This window comes from Cetorhinus maximus, chromosome 11 (genome assembly GCF_964194155.1).
Source record: "Cetorhinus maximus chromosome 11, sCetMax3.hap1.1, whole genome shotgun sequence".
In the NCBI taxonomy this organism is placed as follows: Eukaryota; Metazoa; Chordata; class Chondrichthyes; order Lamniformes; family Cetorhinidae; genus Cetorhinus; species Cetorhinus maximus.
This window is the reverse complement of record NC_135889.1, coordinates 77576370-77598833: the sequence shown is the minus strand read 5'-3', so window position 1 is coordinate 77598833 and position 22464 is coordinate 77576370. Positions and strand designations below refer to the sequence as shown.

Sequence of the window (22464 nt, the reverse complement as noted above, 5' to 3'; positions counted from 1 at the left end):
TTAGAGGGGAACTTCCAGGTGGTGGTATTCCCATCTATCTGCTGCCCCTGTCCTTCTAGATGATAGTGGCCGTGGGTTTATAAGATGCTGTCTAAGGAGCCTTGGTGAGCTTCAGCAGTGCATCTTGTAGATGGTACACATTGCTGCTACTGTGCGTCAGTGGTGGAGGGAATGATGTTTGTGGGAGGCGTGCCAATGAAGCAGGATTGCTTTGTCCTAGATGGTGTCAAGCTTCTTGAGTATTGTTGGAGCTGCACTTATCCAGGCAAGTGGGGAGTATTCCATCACACTCCTGAATTGTGCCTTGTAGATGGTGGACAGGCTTTGGGGAGTCAGGAGGTGAGTTACTCGTCGCCGGATCCCTGGTCTCTGACCCGCTCTTGTAGCCACAGTGTTTATATGGCTAAACCAGTTTGGTTTCTGGTCAGTGGTAACTCCCAGGATGTTGATAGTAGGGGATTCAGTGATTATAATACTATTGAATGTCATGGGGGCTCTTGTTGGAGATGGTCATTACCTGGCACTTGTGTAGTTTGAATGTTACTTGACACTTGTCAGCCCAAACCTGGATATTGTCCAGGTCTTGCTGCATTTGGACATGGACTGCTTCAGTATCTGAGGAGTCATGAATGGTGCTGAAGATTGTGCAGTCATCAGGGAACATTCCCACTTCTGATCTTATGATGGAAGGAAGGTCATTGATGAAGCAGCTGAAGATGGTTGGGCCTAGGACACTACCCTGAGGAACTCTTGCAGTGATGTCCTGAAACTGAGATGATTGACCTCCAACAACCACAACCATTTTCCTTTGTGCAAGGTATGACTGCAAACAGCGGAGAGTTTTCCCCCTGATTCCCATTGACTCCAGTTTTGCTAGGGCTCCTTGATGCCACACTTGGTCAAATGCTACCTTGAGGCAGCCACTTTCACCTCACCTCAGGAGTTCAGCTCTTTTGTCCATGTTTGAACCAAGGCTGTAATGAGGTCAGAAGCTGATTGACCCTGACGGAACCCAAACTGAGCATCAGTGAGCAGGTTATTGCTAAGCAAGTGCCGCTTGATAGCACTGTTGATGACCCCTTCCATCACTTTACTGATGATGGAGAGTAGACTGACAGGCCAGTAATTGGCCGGGTTGGATTTGTCCTGCTTTTTGTGTACAGGGCATACCTGGGCAATTTTCCACATAGCCAGGTAGATGCCACTGTTGTTGTTGCACTGGAGCAGTTTGGGCTAGGGGTGCGGCAAGTTCCGGAGCATAAGTCTTCAGTACTATTGCTGGAATATTGTCAGGGCCCATAGCCTTTGCAGTATCCAGTGTCTTCAGCCGTTTCTTGATATCACGTGGAGTGAATCAAATTGGTTGAAGACTGGCATCTGTGATGCTTGGGACCTCCAGAGAAGGCCGAGGTGGATCATCCACTTGGCACTTCTGGCTGAAGATTGTTGCAAGTGCTTCGGCTTTATCTTTTGCACTGATGTTCTGGGCTCCTCCATCGTTGAGCATGGGGCAATCTCCTCCAGTGAGTTGTTTAACTGTCCACCACCGTTCCCAACTGGAAGTGGCAGGACTTCAGAGCTTAGATCTGATCCGTTGGTTGTGGAATCGCTTAGCTCTGTCTATCACTTGCTGCTTATGTTGTTTGGCACGCAAGTAGTCCAGTGTTGTAACTTCACCAGGTTGGCACCACATTTGTAGATCTGCCTGGTGCTGCTCCTGACATGCCATCCTGCAATCTTCATTGAACCAAGGTGGTAATAATAGAGTGGGGGATATGCCAGGTCATGAGGTTATAAACTGTGATTGGCTACAATTCTCCGACTGCTGATGGCCCACAGCACCTCATGGATGCCCAGTCTTGATTTGCTAGATCCAGTCGAAATCTATCCCATCTAGCACGGTGGTAGTGCCACGCAACACGACGGAGGGTATCCTCAATGTGAAGGTGGGGCTTCGTCTCCACAAGGACTCTGTGATGGTCACTCCTACTGACACTGTCACAGGCAGATGCATCTGCGGCAGGCAGGTTGGTGAGGATGAGGTCAAGTATGTTTTTCCCTCTTATTGGTTCCCTCACCACCTGCCGCAGACCCGTCTAGCATCTATGTCCTTTATGAATCAGCCAGCTCAGTCAGTGGTGGTGCTACCGAGCCACTCTTGGCAATGGACATTGAAGTCCCCCACCCAGAGTACACTCTGCACCCTTGCCACCCTCAGTGCTTCCTCCAAGTGATGTTCAACATTCATCAGCTAAGTGGGGGTGCAGTAATCAGCAGGAAGTTTCCTTGTCCATGTTTGGCCTGATGCTATGAGACTTCATGGGGCCAGCGTCGATTTTGAGAACTCCCAGGGCAACTTCCTCCTGACAGTGTACCACTGTGTTGCCACTTCTGCTGGGTCATTCTCTCCAGTGGCACAGGACATAGCCAGGGATGGTGCTGTCTGGGATGTGATTTATAGGGTATGATTCCATGAGTATGACTATTTCAGGCTTGACTAGTCTGTGGGACAGCTCAAGCCCCCAGATGTTAGTAAGGAGGACTTTGCAGGCCTGACAGGGCTCGGTTTGCCGTTGTCGTTTCTGATGCATAGATCAATACTGGGTGGTCGACCTGGTTTCATTCCTTTTTTTAAATTGACGTTTTAGCAGTTTGATACAACTGAGTGGCTTGCTAGGCCATTTCAGAGAGCATTTAAGAGTCACATTGCTGTGGGTCTAGAGTCACATGTAAGTCAGACCAGGTGAGGACAGCAGATTTCCTTCCCTGAAGGACATGAGCGAACAAGACAGGTTACGACAATCGACAATGGTTTCATGGTCATCATTAGTCTTTTATTTCCAGATTTTTATTGAATTCAAATTCCACCATCTGCCATCGTGGGATTCGAACCCTGCCCCCCCACTACCCTGGGTCTCTAGATTACCAGTTCTGTGACAATACCACTATGCCACTGCCTTCCTACTGGGTGGTGGGGTGGGTTCTTGCACTCGATTGCACACTTGGCACCTCATTAATTATGCATCAGCGAGCTGCTCTCTGAATCGCATGGTGGGGCAGGCAGTGATTTATCCTCCCCACCATCACCTTATGGGGTCGAAGGTCCACCTGAACACATATATTCACTCTCTGCAGTCCAGCTGTTTGGTCTGCACATCCTGAGATGGCGCCCAGGAGAAAGAATCCATGCGCCCCCAGATTTAGCCACGACTCCCTGATGGCTCTCCTCAATGCCATCCACAAACTCTGTTATATCCTCTTCCTGAGGGATGGAACCAGGATGTCCTCGCTGGCTTGGGAGAGGGTCGCACCGGAGGCCTGTGCCGCTGGCACCTAAAAAAGAAACGCCCTGCAGTGCAGGAAGAGGATGAATGATCTAATCCGCTCTACCAGGGTAAATCAACCTTCTGCTCACTCCAGACTCACACTCTAATAATGGCATTTGGCACTCAAAGAGTTAAGTTCCTCAGGGATCTCACACTATTAGCGGAGGAGACATCAGCACTGAATGTCTCACACACATCTTAACATTACCACCTATCAGCCTGCACAAACAACATCTTCAGCCCTTGCTGTGGAGGGCTCAGCACACACAGCAGGTATGCACGCTTCCCAACCTCTCCTCCGCTCCTTCTCACCACATTCCATCTATCACCTTCATGCAGGCCAAGCTGGCCCCCAACAGGAGGGAGAGATGCCAGATGGGAGGAGGGACAATGGACATCTAGGAGCTCACTACAAGGAAGAGATAGCCAAGTTGGCAGGGGAGGACAGGGACCCCTTCTGTGGCGAAGGTGAGATCGGCCTCACCGATCAACTCAGTATGGATGAGAACTCCACTAGTTGATCACATCTGACATTCACATTGAGTGACATGCAAAGTTGCATTCTGCCTTTTCATGAACTACTGCTGGCTTCTCTCTCTTACAGGCACCAGCAGGCCCAGACAAGGGTCCAGCCAGCTCATCAGCCCCAGCCCCCCACCCACCTCAGATGAGGATCCATTTGCTGAAGACCCATCGCTGCATTCACCTGCACCCTCCACCAGTGCAGAGACACACACCTCGGTGGATGATAGATCTAGATTAGGCTTGCAGGCACTTTCTGGGGAATGCCCCCCGCTGGCACAACAGTCTCCACAACAGTCAGAGGCAGTAACAGCCCAGGTCTCTGGCACACGAAGGATTGCTGGAGATCAGGCACCCGCTGATTCTGAGTCAGATGATGAGCCTCTGGAAACGGCTATGGCACAGATGCTGGAGATGCTAAAACAGGCGGGGAACATCAGGCAGAGTTGTGAGAGGCAGTCAACAGACTAGAGTGAAGGATGGAGGAGTCTGTCTGTGATGTCATAGCTCTGACATGCGAGCACCTTGAGGTCACCAGGAGGAGGGTGGCGGCTGCCTTGGAGACCTTGGTCCAGCAGGTTCTGCCGGATTTGTGCGCAGACCTCCACTCCATCGCTCCAGGCATAGGTGGGATCCATCAGTGGCTGGGCAAGTGGGGGACGGGACACCTCGGCCTTCCTCCAGGGGCCCCTTCTCCTCATGGAGTCAGGCAAGGGGCCTCAGGCAGCCAAAGGGAGGAGGACCATCAGCTGCACACCCTGGGGCCATCTACCCAGGCATCTCCGAGAGTGTCCAGCTGCTCCCAAGCCCCTCTGTCTTTGACCCCATCAGCTCCAGGTCAAGGAGGGTGCACCAGCCCCACAGCAGGAGACCCAAAGCAGGTCGAGGCCCTTCAGACCTCAACCCTTCAGAGGAAGTCTGCCAAGGTCATCACAAACAACAGGGCATAGCAATCAGCCGGCTGCCTCCATCTGTGCTGCGGATATTGGGGATGCACCTAGATTTAGCAGTAGGGTAAGAAAAAATAAATACTGAGAGCACAATGGTGACATGGGTGTAAATGCATTTTGAGTTCATGATAATTGTCTCATCATGTGAATGCCTCTTGCATATGAATCTTTGGGCCCTCTTATTACGGGGGTGACACAAGCTCCCACTCTGTGATTGCTGTCTTTGTGTGCCTCAGATTCATGTGGTGTTTAGCAAACTCATGTTAGTCTCTCACCCCTTGTGTCATGTAAGTGTGATGTGTCAAGCCAGATCCTGAAAATCACTGCTCATTGACATTGATCCTTTAAGCCTTGCAACACACCATAGAATTAGATGTGCACATGAGCGTTGGAGGGTTAAATGTAATGTTTCTTCAACACTGACCTGTGTTCATTGTGAGTGTGAAAGTACGTGACCTGGAGCCATGGTCTCTATAACTAAGTGCAAATCTCTGTGGCCACTCAAAGTGTCACCTTCAGGTGGCAACAACTGCAAAATGTGCAGCTGACGCAGGATGCACGCTGGTGTGCTGCCTTTTACCTCACATACCGGCTATATGCAGCTTTGGGTGCTGACCTCTCCAACAGTGCGGGCTTTGTGATCCTTGAGGATTACAGGTCCAAGGCCAAATGCTGACCTTGCTTGCGATGTCACTGCTTGTAAAAGCCTTTCCAATCACTGGCATGGCGCTAAGGGACAGGAGAAATGCACTCAGGCCCCCCTTGCCTGGATCTTACTTCTGCAGGAACCTTGTGGCTATCAGTGTGTCATGGGCATGTCTCCTGTGTCGCGCTGCTGCGAGGGCATCTTCACATGGAAGCTGACCATCATTGCCCTTCTCAGGTTCCTGCCCTTCCAAGTCCTCTTCATCCAAGGAAATCTCTGCCTCCTCCACGTCTCCCTGTGGCAAGTGATCTCCCCTTTGAAGCGCTAGGTTGTGCAGTGCACAGCAGGCCATGATGATGCAGGACACCCTCTCTGGAGAGTACTGCAGAGGTCCAAACACCGGAAGCACATCTTCAGGATGCCACTGGTTTGCTCAGTGATAGAACTTGTCACAGAATGCACCATGTTGTATCTCCCCTCCGAGGCACTTTGAGGATGACGCATGGGTGTCATGAGCCATCTCTTCAGTGGGAACCCCTTATGCCCAAGTAATCAACCCTGTAAGCACCGCGGCCTTTCGAATACCTGTGGCACCTGGGAGTGACTCAGGAGTTAAGAGTCATGAGAACTCCCAGTATACCTTGCACAAATGTGCATGATCTGTGTCTGATGATCACAGACCAGCTGAACATTGATGTCCTGTTAATGAAGGTAAGGGGCTGCTGCCAGGGAGCTCTTAAAGCTACATGTGTACAATTGATCACACCATTCACTGTTGGGAAGCCGAAGATTGCTGTAAATTCTAGAAATCTAGCAGCCTGGCTAGCTTCATCCAATGTGAAATTTATATAATGTTGAGCCTTACTGTAAGGGCATCTGTCACCTCCTTTATACATTTATGTGTTGAGGCCTGAGAGATGCTGCATAGGTTCCCTGTAGATCCCTGGAATGAGCTGCTTGCAAAAAAATTGAGTGTGGCGGTGACCTTCAGGGGCACTGTCAGGGGATGGCTTCCCTGTCCATGCAGCATCCGATCCTCCCACAGAATGTGGCTGATATGAGCCACCACATCTCTTGACACATGTAGACGTGCGCAGCACTGTCTCTCGCTCATCTTCAAACAGGAGAGTCGTCTTCGGTGCACCCTTGGTCACACCAGTCACTGCTGTGGGATGGGTCTGACCTCCTCAGCCTCTGCACCTTTCTGGGGCACCCTCGATCATGCACCTCAGGCCGGGGCTCTGCTCTAAGGTGTGCTGGATGGTACCAGGCCCTTCTTCTCCTCCTCAGTCTAAGCACTGCTATCAAGAATGCAGCATTGGGGGCAGCCTCCATTCTCCGATCCTCCTCCTTCCTGTGGACAGATAGTTATAGGAGACAAATGTATCTCACCCACCAATTACAGACTTCCCACCCCAAGGCAGAAAGCCATTGTCATGCCCTTGGGCTGCACTTGTGCTACCTGCCTTTCCCTGTTCCACCCTTACAGCTGAGGCACTCCCTCACCAATCATAGGTATCTAAGAAGCCACCCCAACAACTTGACATCTCAATCCCATATATGATGCAAGAGGGTCATTTTGAGGATCACTAAAGGCACTAATACACTGCCTGATTGGATTTGACATTATCTCTACCTTGCACTTTTGGAAAGATTGGATGCTTTGTGCACAGTGACCCATGTCAAATGGACAATGCAGCTTGCAGGGTTTGATAGAGCTTCTTGGATGTATCCAGCAGCTGTGCTTCCTTAATGGCTGGCTTCGTCTTCCCTTCTCACATTCCTCTGATGGTTAAATGCTCAATGAGACCACCCCTAATATGATCCCAATGTCTAGCATGGTCTCATGTAAAAGCGCACCATGAGCTACTGGTTCCAACTCTAACTTTTCAATAAAATCTTCATGAGTTCTCTCAGCTAAGCCTTCATCTCCACGTTGAAATTCTAATAAGTTTGAGGTTCCCCCAGAAAGGGCCCTGGAATCCAGTCATAGGCTCCGCCCACACTGCCTCAGACCTCTCCTGTGGCCATTTGTTCCTAGTTTCATTTTTAAACTGTCATTGATTCGAGGACTCAACATGGTGGTGCTGCAATTCTACTTCCAGACCAGCTTTGACCCTCCCCCTGTCACTGTTTACACCCTACAATCATCCTGCACAGGTAGACCTCCCTCCGGCCACTCTCCAGCCTGCCTCAATAACCCTGGAGCCCAGAGTGAATGTTGTGGATATTTCTGCCCTCCCCACTGAACCCATAACTGTTGATGTACCCATGCCCCATGTGGACCTCACTCCTCCTTATCTTGAGGCTGTGTGCACAGTCACAAATAGAGGTGTCCCTCCCCCACCACGAGAGCTTTGAGTGGCCCCTTTTATTATGTTTTCCCCATTTATAGGCTGCAGATGCCTCCCCTGACCATGACTATACCACCTGCAACCCAGTACCCAGCCAGCCACCCGCAGGACCACTATGTGTGAGGCACTGACCACATCCCACACACCACCGGGTGCATGACTCCCATTGAACAGGTAGGCCTTGCCCCTCCCAGAACTAAAACTAAAGCGTGCATGCCACAGGACTGACTTTAATCTCTCACTCACCAATTAGCCTCAGCCCCAGGATTGACTGTCTGACACTCATCCCCCTGCCTGCTTCAGGACTCACCCCAACACCCACCAAGTCTTGAGTCTGTGTGAACCCCTTCCCTCTTGTACAACTCTAACCCACCCCTTTCCTCAGCCTAAAGTCTCCATGCACCCCCCCCATCTTGAGCCATACTCACTCGACCCACACCCCGAGTCTGTGTGCACCCCTTCCATGTCGGGCTCCAGCTCTCCCAACCCTAGTCATTTCTCTGCCTACCATCCTCCCCTGTTCCCTTCACCCTCACGTCTCTGCCCATTCCTCCCTCCTCACCCACACCCCCCCCCCTCCCCATCATCCCCATGCTGGTCTCTGCTGGTGGAGTGCAGCCCTGCCTGCGCCGCGCAGCACCTAGTGTGAACAGCCCTGCCTGTGCCCTGCAGCACCCAGTGTGAACAGCCCTGCCTGTGCCCTGCAGCACCCAGTGTGAACAGCCCTGCCTGTGCCCTGCAGCACCCAGTGTGAACAGCCCTGCCTGTGCCCTGCAGCACCCAGTGCGTGCAACCCTGCCTGTGCCCCACAGCACCCAGTGTGAACAGCCCTGCCTGTGTCCTGCAGCACCCAGTGTGAACAGCCCTGCCTGTGCCCCGCAGCACCCAGTGTGAACAGCCCTGCCTGTACCCTGCAGCACCCAGTGTGAACAGCCCTGCCTGTGCCCTGCAGCACCCAGTGTGAACAGCCCTGCCTGTACCCTGCAGCACCCAGTGTGAACAGCCCTGCCTGTGCCCTGCAGCACCCAGTGTGAACAGCCCTGCCTGTGCCCCGCAGCACCCAGTGCGAACAGCCCTGCCTGTGCCCCGCAGCACTCAGTGTGAACAGCCCTGTCTCTGCCCCACAGCACCCAGTGTGGAGGGGCTGAATATCGTGTGTGTGTTAGTGTGACGGGGCTGATTATTGTGTGTGTGTTAGTGTGACGGGGCTGATTACTGTGTGCGTATTAATGTGAAGGGGCTGATTATTGTGTGTGTGTTAGTGTGAAGGGGCTGATATCATTACAAAAGGCAAGGCTGAGGCATTTGCAAAAATCTTCAGCCAGAAGTATTGATACAATTGTGAGGTTTATAACATTAATATGCTTTCAGATTCTATCTTTAAATTTATGGTAAATGAATGGGGTCTTGTGACCTATTCTGCAGTCTGCCTGAGAGTAAGCTTGGGTGGTTTGATTGTTGGAGATCAAAGGAAGGCTTGGATTGTTTTACTGAGAAGAAGATGCAAAATATTTATACTTGAAGACAATGGCAGCAGCCTCTGAGTTTACCATAAGTAGACTCGGAGTCTTCCAGCATCCCAGAAAGATGTTGATGGTGTCAGGTTGTAAACAGTTGTGTTGTAAACTGTCCATTTGCTTCTAAGATGAAAGGGAGTTGAGAACAAGGATAGCTAATTAGCATTTCTACCTAGATATGAAGTTAATGGGCCATAACCTCCGAGCTCTCTAGTTCAGATTTGGGTGGGTACCCCAAAGATGCGCTGGGGAATCCCTCTCGGGCATTCCCGGGTAAAGGTTTGCACGGCAATTGCCCAGACCTGCACACTTCCTCTGGACATACGAACATACCAGTTAGGAGCAGAAATAGGCCACCCAGCCCCTTGAGCATGCTCTGCCATTCAATAATATCAGGGATGATTTGAATGTAACCTCAACCCCACATTCCCACCTACCTCTGATAACCTTTCACCCCATTGTTAATCAATAATCTATCTAGCCCTGCCTTAAAAATATTCAAAGACTCTGCTTCCACTGCCTTTTGAGGAAGAGAGTTCCAAAGACTCACAACCACCTGAGAGAAAAAAAATTACTCCTCATCTCTGTCTTAAATAAGTGACCCTTATTTTTAAACAGTAACCGCTAGTTCTAGATTCTCCCACAAGAGGAAACATCCTCTCCATGCCCACCCTGTCAACAGCCCTCAGGATCTTAAAGGCTTCAATTAAGTCACCTCTTACTCTTCTAAATTCCAGTGGATGCAAGCCTAAACTGTCCAGCCTTTCCTCATAATACAACCCATCCATTCCTGGTGTTAATCTGGTAAACCTTCTCTGAACTGCTTCTAACGCATTTACATCTTTCTTTAAATAAGGAGACCAGTATTGTACACAGTACTCCAGATATGGTCTCACCAATGCCCTGTACAACTGAAACATAACCACTCTACTTATGTAATCAATTCCCCTCACAATAAATTCTATTAGTGTTCCTAATTACCTGCTGTACCTACATACTGACCTTTTGTGATTCATGCACTAGGACACCCAGATCCCTCTGAATCTCAGGGCTCCTCAATCTCCCACCATTTAGATAATAAGCTTCTTTTTTATTCTTCCTGCCAAAATGAACGATTTCACATTTGCCCACATTATACTCCATTTGCCAGATCTTTGCCCATTGACTTAACCTATCAATGTCACTTTGTAGCCTCCTATCTCCCGATGTCCCCACCTCCCCACCCCCTGACACCCCAACCCCAACCCACGATCTCCCCAACAACCACTGACCTCCAACCTTCCCACCCCCCCCCGATCTCCGACCACCCCCCACCTCACCTCCGAACTTGCCCGGACCTCGGACCCCCTCCAACCCTCCCAGACCTCGGATACCCCCCACCCTCTGGACCTTAGATCGCCCCCACAGACCACAGATTTATTTCTTCTAATTCCTGCAGGCCAGCACTTTCCGAATCTAGTTGGAAGTTACGGTCCAATGTGTTTCATGTTGTTATGGGGAAGAGAGTAGAGGAAGCCATTTTTGAGACCAGGTTACAGGCTTCCCTAAAAATCAATGAATATCATACACAGACAGCAGTTCTGTGTGTTCAACAGAGAGAAGAGGCCACTTGACTTTATGAACTACCACAACCGGTTGCTGGAGGGAGACGGTCTCTAGTCGAAAAATGTCTTTCATGAGTGTGTATGTTTAGGTAAGTTGGGCTGCGGGCTCATAAGACCATAAGACTATCAAACATAGGAGCAGAAATTAGGCTATTCGGCCCATTGAGTCTGCTCCACAATGTGGCAATGAATTCCATAGATTCACCACTCTCTGGCTAAAGAAGTTTCTCCTCATCTCTGTTCTAAAAGGTCTTCCCTTTACTCTGAGGCTGTGCCCTCGGGTCCTAGTCTCTCCTACTAATGGAAACATCTTCCCCATGTCCACTCTATCCAGGCCTTTCAGTATTCTATAAGTTTCAATCAGATCCCCCCTCATCCTTCTAAGCTCCATCGAGTATAGACCCAGAGTCCTCAGATGTTCCTCATACGTTAAGCCTTTCATTCCTGGGATCATTCTCGTGAACCTCCTCTGGACCCTCTCCAGGGCCAGAACATCCTTCCTGAGATACGGGGCCCAAAATTGCTCACAATATTCTAAATGTGGTCTGACCAGAGCCTTATAAAGCCTCAGCAGCACATCCCTGCTTTTATATTCTAGTCCTCTCGAAATAAATGTCATGGAACACTCAGCAAGAGCCCCTATAACAAATGAGTTCATTTGTTTTTATATATTTAAATAAAACAATGACACTTTGAAATGCATGTTTTGAGTACTCTCTAAAGAGGTATCGAGCTAACCCTCTGATCAAATATTTTACAGACAGTATCAACGTTCACATATGAACAGGTAATATGTTAGTAAGGTACTAGAGGTGACTGGCATCCTGGGAATAGTAGAACTGTACTTTGGCAAATCGTAAATACCTTCAGAGAATGGAGGAAAAATTAGCAAAAAGAGCAGAAATCCCAGTGATAATCTTTTTTTAAATAACTGTCATTTTTGGTTCTGCTTCTCAATGACCTGCACGTGAACAATAGCTTACAGATTATAATGTTCAACAGCTTTATTAAGGGATATTATTGAAAAATAATGAAACGTTATATGTTCCATTAGATTATCCTCTAAAGGACTTATATCCTAGCACATCTGGTGGACTGCATTCAGAGAAATCAACTAGCTTTATTGGTGTAAATGAATCCTGGCATTCTGATCAAGGTAATCAATAAAAGTGATAGGTGCGAATGGAATAAACGATAGAAATGATTAAGATTGCTGAGAATTATATCCTTGAGTTTAAGCCAATCCAAATTATCTTTATTTTTATAATTCAGATTTGAAATTGCTTGCTATAATATTAAAATAAAATGGCCTGTCACATGCATGCACAGTGGGAAAGTTTTCTGTTTGATTCTGCAACAGCATTTTGAAGTTCTCATGCCGTCACGTTTAGTGAGCTCCATCATAAGTGATAACAATCAAAATGTGGTTGGTGGATATTTTTTTCTGTTTTCTCTTTCTGTCTATTCAGAGTTCTCAGAGTTGTAATTAATGCACAGCCCTGGAAGTCAAGTGTATATTACCCAACTTGTTTGATGGTTACAGAAAATTCTCTTTACTTGCATGTTAACTTTATTTTCAGGGACTTGGAATTCAGAATATCTAAATTTTGGAATGAAAGTGTGAATTAATATGGGATGCTAACTTGCACATGCTTTCACCTCCTATTACTGAAACACGTATCAAACCTTTTAGGCTCAATATTCTTCTATTTGTCTGACAATTTATTTGGTGGCCAGCAGAAGAGAATCAAAGGGTTGAGGCCCAAAGTCAAGTCTTGACTCTAAATATATTCTAACAGATCTTCCCTGCCAGATGCAATAGAAGTGGATAGGAAAGAATTCATTCAGGGCCACTTTTCCCTCAGACACTGCCTAATATAGACCAACTGGTAAGAGAACATCTAAGAGGTATAGGCATTTTTGGCTTGCTCATCAAAGCTTCCAACCAAAGAGACCAAAAGCACCCTGAAGAGAAACATTTAAATTCTATCACTTAAAGTTTTTAACTTTTTTTTAGTTTATAGAGTTATATAAGGATTTTAAGTTTTAAAGTTTCTTTAATTTTACTTCTGGTTTGCCAAAAGAATGTTTAAGAATTTATGCATTTTTAAAGTCTTCAGTTTTTTAAAATTTAATCTTGCAGACCAGATTTTCGATCTTGAGGCAGGTAGCTCAAGTTGAGATGGTCTTACCTTGACAACTATAGTCAAACCATTAAACCTCTTACCACACTACCTCTATGACCTGGGAGTAATGCTGCACACATCAAACACATCGCTGATTTCCTCTCATGGCTTTCACTATGAGCTTGGATGGCTTCCTACCCTCCAGTGTTAAAGGATGTCCATTCTCCTCTTCATTTCCTACACCAAGGTCTCCAGTACAGCATGGGAGAGGCTGGTTGCCCGCTTTCTCACAGTTTCAACCATTTCATTGTTTTCCTTAGTAATTTTTCACAGCAATTCTTTCAACCTTTGAGCATTGTGGGTTCCACCTGATACTATCATCATTCCTACTTTCCCCCTCATGCAATGTGCAGCCAGTGAACTGTGCAGGTACTGCTGGCTGGCTACACACACAGATCATTAAAATGAGCAAGCTGTGTGGATTTCATGGCAGCCTACACTCCTAACATGTATCATTGGTTAATGGTGCACCGCCCCCACAATGCCGATTTTATCATGCTATTGAATCTCGAGTTCATTGATTTGCAATAATTTTAAAGAAATTCGCCCATTTAGTATAGAATCATGGCATACTACTTTTAATCTTTCAGCTCCAGTCATCCAAAGTATGGAAATACCAGCTGGCAGGTAATATGAAACATTGTAAAGTTTTAAAGCATTTGTAAGTTACTCTTTTGTTCAGTGAAATAACAATAAATTTGCTCCTTTAGTCATGATTTAGAATTCATTCAAAAGATGGATGCGATTCTCAAAGAATGTGAAGGAAACAGTCAGCTGTATGCCAAAGACTGTGAATGTAAACCAATAATGGAATCTGTTTATTGTTCCCTTGTTCGTCACTGGATGGGAGCTGGAAATGTGGCAAAGACGTTCTTCTATCTGCTTGAAACCGCGGCAGCCGCTTCGCAATTATCCAATAACTTGATGGTATGTTTTCAGATAGCATTCATATTTAAGCAATGACATTTTAATAATATGTTTACAAAAACAATGTTCTTGCAGCCCAGTAAGCAATTGGATACTTAGCAGAAGTACCACATATCTTTCTAACATATGGAATTCAAGATCAAGAGTATCTGCTCTTCCATTGAGTAGCTAGTAAAATAATACAATATAGTTGGATTTCCACCAAAGCTTTGGGCATCGAATGTTTCAGATTCTGTTCTACTCTTACAGATGAATAAGATTAAGGGCAGAATTTTTAGGTCAGTGTGCAGGTGCACGCCCAACCTGGTCGGACGCGAAATCACGCGAGATGACATCGGGCAAGTGTCCCGATATCACCTTGCGCTTGCGCAATATTTCGGTCAGTAGGCACATGCAAAAGTTGGAAGCGCACGCGCCGAGAATTAAGAGGCCAATCAGTGTAATTAAAGGTGCACTTGTCTCCGATTTTTCGTGGTCCATCCAACCTTATGGTAGGCGGCCAGGTGAATTAGCCAGGCAGACTTAGCATTTTTCATGAAACCTCACCCAAGGGTGGGATGAGGTTTCCGGTATTAAATTAAGAAAGTAAAAATCTATGGACAGCATTTTTATCATGTATATGTTCAGGTGACTGATTGTGATGCCTGGAAATTTTTTTCCCAATTTTCAAAACTTAATTGTTTTCAAGTATTCAGCTCTCTGAGGCAGCTCTCTGCCTTCGGGGAACTTTCATTCAATGCTCACCCGTGCCCGCACTTACATCAGTGCCCGCCCTCCTCCCGTTCCCACCCTGGCAGCACTGAGCATTTCAGTGCGCGGCTGGCAGCCAATCGTGGGCAGCTGTCCATTCCCCGGTCAATCCGGGGCCCGCTGATCATGCCCTCCCACTGACCTAAAAATCCTGCCCCAAGAGAGAGATTGTAGTACGAGGATATGAATATGGAAGCTCCAAGAGACAATCAAAGTTCAGAAATTTTAAACTGAATCAAGAATTGGGAACATGGGACAGAATCTTCGGCTCGGCGAGCAGGGGCTGGGCCTGGTCGCCGAGGCGTCAAATGACGTGGGTTGACGGTGGGCATGCGTCCCGATGTCACTGAGCATCATTTAGATTTTCAGTTCGGCGGGCGCGCAACTGAGTTGGCTGCGTGCCCGCCGAACTGTCAAAGACCTATTAAGGCCTGTTAAAACACAATTAAAACAATCAGCTGAGCTGCCCGTCCAATCTTAAGGTTGGCGGGCAGGCAAAGAGCCCAGGCATCCTTAGCATTTTTCATGGAACCTCATCCATGGGCAGGATGAGGTTTCGTGAATGATTTAAAATTTTCAGAAAAATTTTTATTAAAATTAATGCACATGTCCCAGCTTATGTGACAGTTTTACATGGGGGGAGATGTTATAAAAAAATTTTCAACACTTAATTAAACTGTTTAAACTCAAAACTAATCTCTGTGCCTCAGGGAGATATCTGCGCTTTTTCGCGCCCGACTCAGGCAACCAACCCACCCCCAATCCCACCCGCACAGGGAGTGCACGGCGCTTCCGGGCATGCATCATGCTGGGCAGGCCTTAATTGGCCTGCCCACGAAAAATGGTGGCGCCCAGCCGATTGGCTGTGTGCCCGCCCACGCCCGCCCCAGCACAACCCCCCCCCCGACGGGGATAAAATTCTTCCCTTGATGTGAGTAATTTCCACCTTCACTGCTTAGTTGCTAACCAGGAGTGAATCACCTGACTATAATAGAGGCCACTGAATGAAAATGAAAATCAGAAGGGTTCTACAACAAGTGGGCGCCCCACTCAATTGATTTACTGCCCAAGTGGTAAAGTTGAAAATTACCACCAGTTACAGACAGGATGGGGTTTAATTTAAACAGCACTAATTTCTCCTCTCATCACCTGTCCGTAAACAGAAAGGTGTTTTGATTTGTTTCCCTCTTTATAAGCGGTGGCGTATTTCCCAGCCTCTCGGTTTTGATGCGATCCAATTTTCTATTAATAGCACCACAACAAACTTGAGATAGGGTGAACTCAAAGGATTAGTTTATTTGCATCCATTAAAAATACGAAAGTGGTTTTGCAGCATCCCCCTCATGTTCATATTGTAAGGAGAGGGATAGAGAAAAGATTTACATTACAGAGACTACAGAGAAAAGAAATATTGTTTCACGTGGATTCAAGAGTCCAGAATCAAAGTCTAATGAGTTATTCTTTGACGGAGGTTGGTGGGCTGGTAACTGATGCTGGATAATTCACTTTTCCGATGGTGTTGGCTTCACATAATGAGATAGGTATGCAGAGATTAATCAGTCCTGTAGACAATGGCACAGACTTCTAGCAGAAGCAGGGTATATGGGGCTAGGTGTTCAACCTGGGCCAGAGTTCCTTCGGTATGGCCTGCTAGTCAGATATTAAACAGCAGACTGAGATATACAGTTTAGCATGGCAACATTAACTGTTCCACAAGCCAGAGGCCCATGTCACATGACATCATACCTCGCCAGCTGACCTTTGACTCAGGATATGTAGCCATTGTCTCAGTTCCGAAGACCCTTAATAGTCTTAGCCATTAGGAATTGAAAGGAAGTTTGGAGGGCCTTTGTCTTAGCAGATGATCCACCTCCTTCTGGCCAGCCTGGGTGATTAAATGCAGATGGCCTTTGTATAGCTCTCTTTGAAGTTGGACTGTACAGTCCATAGGAAGTCATTGGTGGCTCCTCAGAGATAATGAGGTGTGAGTTTTCCTAAAACTGCAGGTGTATTACAAGGAAGTTCCTGACATGCAGTGCTGGGAAACGTGACCTGCCATTGATGGGTGGAGCAGATGATTGCAAACTGGTTTCATGATGTTGTGAAACCCATTTTTGGCCTTCCCGCCATATTGTCTGCTCACTCCAGCCATGACGCCCGACATTAGCAGGCATAGAAAATTCTGCACTTTGAGATCCACAGTGTGGTTAAACAAGGTGTATTCTGGCACTGACACTATTTGGCATATTCATGACTTTGCTGCCTTCAGGGTCTACAGAGAGGGTCTGGTTACATACCAGAACCGAGAGGAAGGTGTTCAGCCTTGCTCACCTGAGATTCAAGACAAAAGTGCACCAAGTCCTCATCAGAGAGTTGCTTTACGCTGATGATGCCGCATTCGCATTCCATACTGAAGAACACCTGCAGCAGCATTTGGACAGACTCTCTCATGCCTGTGAACAGTTTAGTCTGACCATCAGCATCAGGAAGACAAATATCATGGTCTAGAATGTTGCCATACCACCATCTATCAGTATTGATGATGTAACACTGGAGTTGTTGATAGCTCCACACAGCTTAGCTCCACAATCAGCAGCAATCTGCCACTTGATACTGAAATCAATGTGCATCGCAAAAGCTGCAGCAATTATGTCAAACTGTGTAAGAGAGTTTGGAACAACAGTGACCCAACTGAGAACACCAAACTGTGGGTCTACCAAGCCTGCATCCTCAGTGCACCCCTCCATCTACAATGGTGAGACCTGGATAACATATGCTAGGCAGGAGAAAAGGCTGAACAGTTTCCACCTTCGCTGTCTCAGACATATCCTGGGCATCTTTTGACAGGACAAAATCACCAACTCAGAGGCCCTGGAGTGTGCTAATTCCATCAGCATACACTCATTGTTAAGCCACTGATGTCTGCACTGACTCAACCACGTTTATAGGATGGATGATGGCTTTATACCAAAAAACGTTTAGTCTAGTGAATTAATCACTGGGTCACGACCTCCTGGGCATCTAAACCTCTGTTACAATGACACCTGCAAACAAGCTGTGTAAACTGGAAGCCAGTCGCTGACGGTCATGACCTCACAGTGCGGTTAGGAAGTGAATTCCAAGATTTTGCACTGTCGACAATACCTTCCATCACTTTGTTGATGACCAATAGGAGGCTGATGGGCGGAAATTGGTTGGATTGGTTAGGATATACCTGGGCACTTTTCCACATTGTCAGGTAAATGCCAGTGTTGTACTTGTACTAGAACAGCTTGGCTAGGGATGTGGCTCATTCGGGACCACAAGTCTTCAGTACTATTCCCGGAATGTTGTCAGAGCCCACAGCCTTTGCAGTATCTGCTGCTTTCAGCTGTTTCTTGATATCACGTGGAGTGAATCCAATTGGCTGAGGTACCTTTGATGCTGGAGACCTCAGGAAGAGGCCAAAATGGATCATCCACTCAGCACTTCTGGCTGAAGATAGTAGCAAATGCTTCAGCCTTATCTTTTACACTGATGCTGGATTCCACCATCATTGAGGTTAGGATCTTGGTTAGGTACTTAATTATCCACCTCCAATCATGATTGGATGTGGCAGGATGTTATGACGTGGCAGATGATGTGTACCAGGCGAATCAAACCCACAAGGGAAACTTGATCACGCGGTCACAATGGTTTTGCAATTTTTTATTTTAATGCAGTCTGTACACCAAGAATTATCCTGCATTTGGTGGTGGTCATGCAAGGGACTATGTTATTTCGCTTAAAAAGAGGTTAAAAATCAAATGCTATTCTTTCCTATTATGTGTTAGAAACATCTTGCAAAATGATATGAAGATATTTTTGAAACTCTATTCCAAGCTAAGCAGGCACATGTATATTTAATTTTTAAATACAACTCATGCTATACAACTGTAAAAAAAGACTTTAGAGATTTTTTAGAAAACTAAATTAAACATTTATTAACAAAGTAAAAGATTTCTAGCACATGCATAGGTCTACAAATTACTACTATTAAACCCCCAATTAACCTGGCTTCCAGTTACACCCCCGTTAAGGCAATGGTAAAGAATAGATTCAAACAGATCCAGGCAAGTCAACACAATACAGTGGAGAGTAGAATTTGAAATGGCTTTTCCCAGCTTTGGTTTCTGTAGACAGCAGGCTTGATGCATAAATACTGGAGGCTTTTCACACTTTTGGTAGATCTTATAATGCCTTCTCTGACACACAGTTTCAATCTCCTTTATACATGTTTCTCCCTTTTAATGTAAATCCCATTGTTCCCATATGTCCTTGAAACTTTACCTTTCTCATAATATAAATCTTTTCATGGTACCAATATTGGTCAGTATTGGGAAAAATAAACACACTGCTTGGCCTAGTTTCTCTGGCTAGGTGTAACATCCTACCATCTCTTTGAAAATCAAACTACCCTGATTTATCTAAAAATGCAAATTCTCTGCATCTTCTAAAACTTCAGCCATGTTTATGTACTTAGCATTTCAAACCTAGCTTCTATTGATGAGTCAGAGCCTCCAGACCAGCTGTCTCCAATTCAATTAAATTCCCCCACCCACACACACAGACACAGAAACTATCCAAATCCCACTATTAGCCAACTTTTACAATAAATCACAATAATATTATAAGAATTACTATATTTCCATGACACCTCCCTCCTTACGAGAAAATGGACCGTCATAATTTTAAAAGACGGCTTCATTTTCTTAACCCATCTTGCACTACTTCCTATACTTATCTCCCTACTCACACTATTACATTACCAGATGCATGTATTAACATAATATATATGCAAATCCATGGTATCAACAGAAATCATTCCAGTCCAGTGTCCGGGTTCTAAATGTCAAATTTTCCTTCGAGCTTTAAACTCTTGACAATGCATATGCAATTAGATTTTCTTGTCCAACCACATGTATAATCTGTAGATTCAATGGTTGCAGTAATAAACTCCATCTGAACAGCCTTGCACTTCGGGCTCAAAATTTGTCCAGAAACTTTAAAGGATTAAGGTTTGTATAAACAATTGTTTCTGACAAATTGTTAGCGACGTAAATCTCAAAATGCTGCAATGCTACACCAGACCCAGAGTCTGCTTTTCGATCGTTGAATGTCTTCCCTGTTGCACATTCAACTTCCATGAAAAATACCCTATTGGTTCCTCAATTCCAGTTTCATCTTCTTGCAACATTACGGTTCCAATGCCTATATCGCTTGCATCAGTGGCCAACTTAAATTGCTTGACATAATTGGGTATTGCCAAAACTGGTGTCGCAGTCAATACCGTTTTCAAAGTGCCAAATGCCTTCTGACATTCCTGTGTCCATTGAAACTTCTTTGGATTTTTTAATAGTTCAGTCAGTGGAACAACCACACAGCTAGCATTTGATACAAATTTCAGGTAAAACCCACCCATGCCCAGAAATCTCAAAACTTCTTGTTTTGTTGTTGGCACAGGGAAATGCACGATAGCTTTGACTTTCACATCTCTCGGAGCCTCCTTACCGTTTCCAATGGTATGCCTAGATGTGCAACTTACGCTTTTGCAAATTCACTTTTAGCCAAGTTCATCACCAAATTATCTCCTTGCTAAATAATTCTTCTAGATGCTGTAAATGGTCCTCCCACATTTGACTGAAAACTATCAAGTCATCAACATAAACATCACAATTGTTCAGTCCTGCAATTACTTTGTTTGCCAGTCTTTGAAATGTTGCGGGTGCATTTTTCATATCAAATGGCATGACTTAACACTGATATAATCCATGTAGAATCACAAAAGCCAATATCTCCTTTGCTCTATTCGATAACAGTACTTGCCAATATCCTTTCAGCAAGTCAATCTTTGTGATAAACTTTGATTGCTCCACTTTATCAATGCAATCTTCCAACCATGGTATAGGATATGAATCTGCTTTTGTCACTGCATTCACCTTTCGATTGTCCACATAAAGTATTTATGTTCATCCGGTTTCACTACCATCATAATAGGCGAGTTCCTGTTACTGCAACTAGACTCAATGATATCATTTTGAAGCATGAATTCAATTTCTTTCTGTACTTGCGATAACTTTGCTGGATTTAATCTATAAAGATGTTGCCTTATCAACAATGAAACTTCAACACTCACATCATGTGTGGCTAAATTTGTCCTCCCCAGCTTATTCCCACAAATAGCTTTGTGTGACTGCAATAGCTTTTCCAAATCACATCTGGAAGGTAACTCAACATTATATTTAAATTTTCAAGCACCCCCTCTTATCCAATTTAATTAGAGGAAAATCAATTTTAGAATTCTTCATTTCCACTTCTTTCTCCTTATCTACCACTGCTAATATCTCCTTTTGGTCCTCTTCCCTGTTAAAATACTTTTTAAGCATATTTACATGACACACCCTCTGCTTCTTTCTTCTATCTAGAATTTTAAAAGATAATTTACTCCACTCAGTTTCTTTTCAATCCTGTAAGGCCAATAAACCTTGCCTTAAATGAGTCACCCAGTACTGGTAACAGAACTATGAGCTGTAGCTTTCCTATCTGCCTTCACTGTCATCGCTTAATGTGATATCTTTAAATGTTCTCTAGCTAGTTAACGTGCTCTGTCCAATCTTTCTCTGAAGTTTGATACATAACACAGGAGATTAGTTTATGAATTTTGATCCACCAATTTCTCATGAATCAATTTCAGTCGTCCCCTTACCTCATCCAGTTGATGCATTGGGAACATCCCTAATAGCAAATAACAAGAATGGAATTCCCCTATCCCAATCTTGTGGATAGTCCTGACTATGCGCCTTGGTCATAGTTTTTAAAGTTTGATGTCATCTTTCCAAAGCCCCTTTGTGATTCAGGATGATAAGCTGTTGGCTTAAACAGTTTTATCCCCAATTGTTCATTACTTCCTTAAACAGCTGTGACATCAAATTTGAGCCTTGATCTGATTATATTTCTTTTGGTAAACCATATCTTGTAAAAAATTTAGTCAACTCTCTCACAGTTCTTTTTGTTGTAATATTTCTCAAAGGTATCGATTCAGGGAACCTTGTAGACACATCCATTATTGTTAGTAAGTACTGATTTCCACCTTTTAGTCTTAGGGAGGGGCCTTACACAATCAATCATGACCCTAGCAAAAGGTTCTACAAAAGCTTGAATTGGAATTAAAGGTGCCGGCTTAATTGCTGCTTGAGGTTTCCCCTAACACCTGACATGTGTGACATGTTCTACAGAATTTAACTACATCTCTATGCAATCCAAGCCAATAGAAATGTTTTTATATTTTTGCCTGTGTCATTCTAATTGACCCACTCCCCATTGGAATTTCATAAGCTATTCTCAGTATTTCATTTCTATATCTAAGTGGTATAACAGTCTGATGTACCTCCTCCAGTTTTCATCTGCTGAAACCTGATACAGCCAACACTTTCTAATTAACACATTACCCTTAAGATAATAACATTCTGGAATACATTCTGCCTCTGTTTCTGAGTAAGCTGTCTGATATAACTGTTTTATTTGTGGATCCTCTATCTGTAACTCTACCAACTGCCTTGAGCTAAATATCTCAGCTGCGTTCTCCTCCATTCTTTTTTCCTGAACAATCTTAACAAAGACAGTATCCACTAATTGCACTTCAACACCTTTTCCCTGCCTTTTAA

At 45.4% G+C, this 22464-nt stretch overlaps 1 protein-coding gene across 1 annotated transcript in view; it reads left to right on the top strand.

Annotated features, from left to right (window-relative positions):
• The window catches only part of LOC144686209 (adenylate cyclase type 10-like), a 113805-nt gene that overhangs the window by 3331 nt on the left and 88010 nt on the right, over nt 1-22464 (top strand). Inside the window, exon 3 of the mRNA XM_078551303.1 lies at nt 13827-14032. Coding sequence (XP_078407429.1) covers nt 13827-14032 — 206 coding nt within the window. The remainder of the gene's footprint in view (nt 1-13826; nt 14033-22464) is intronic.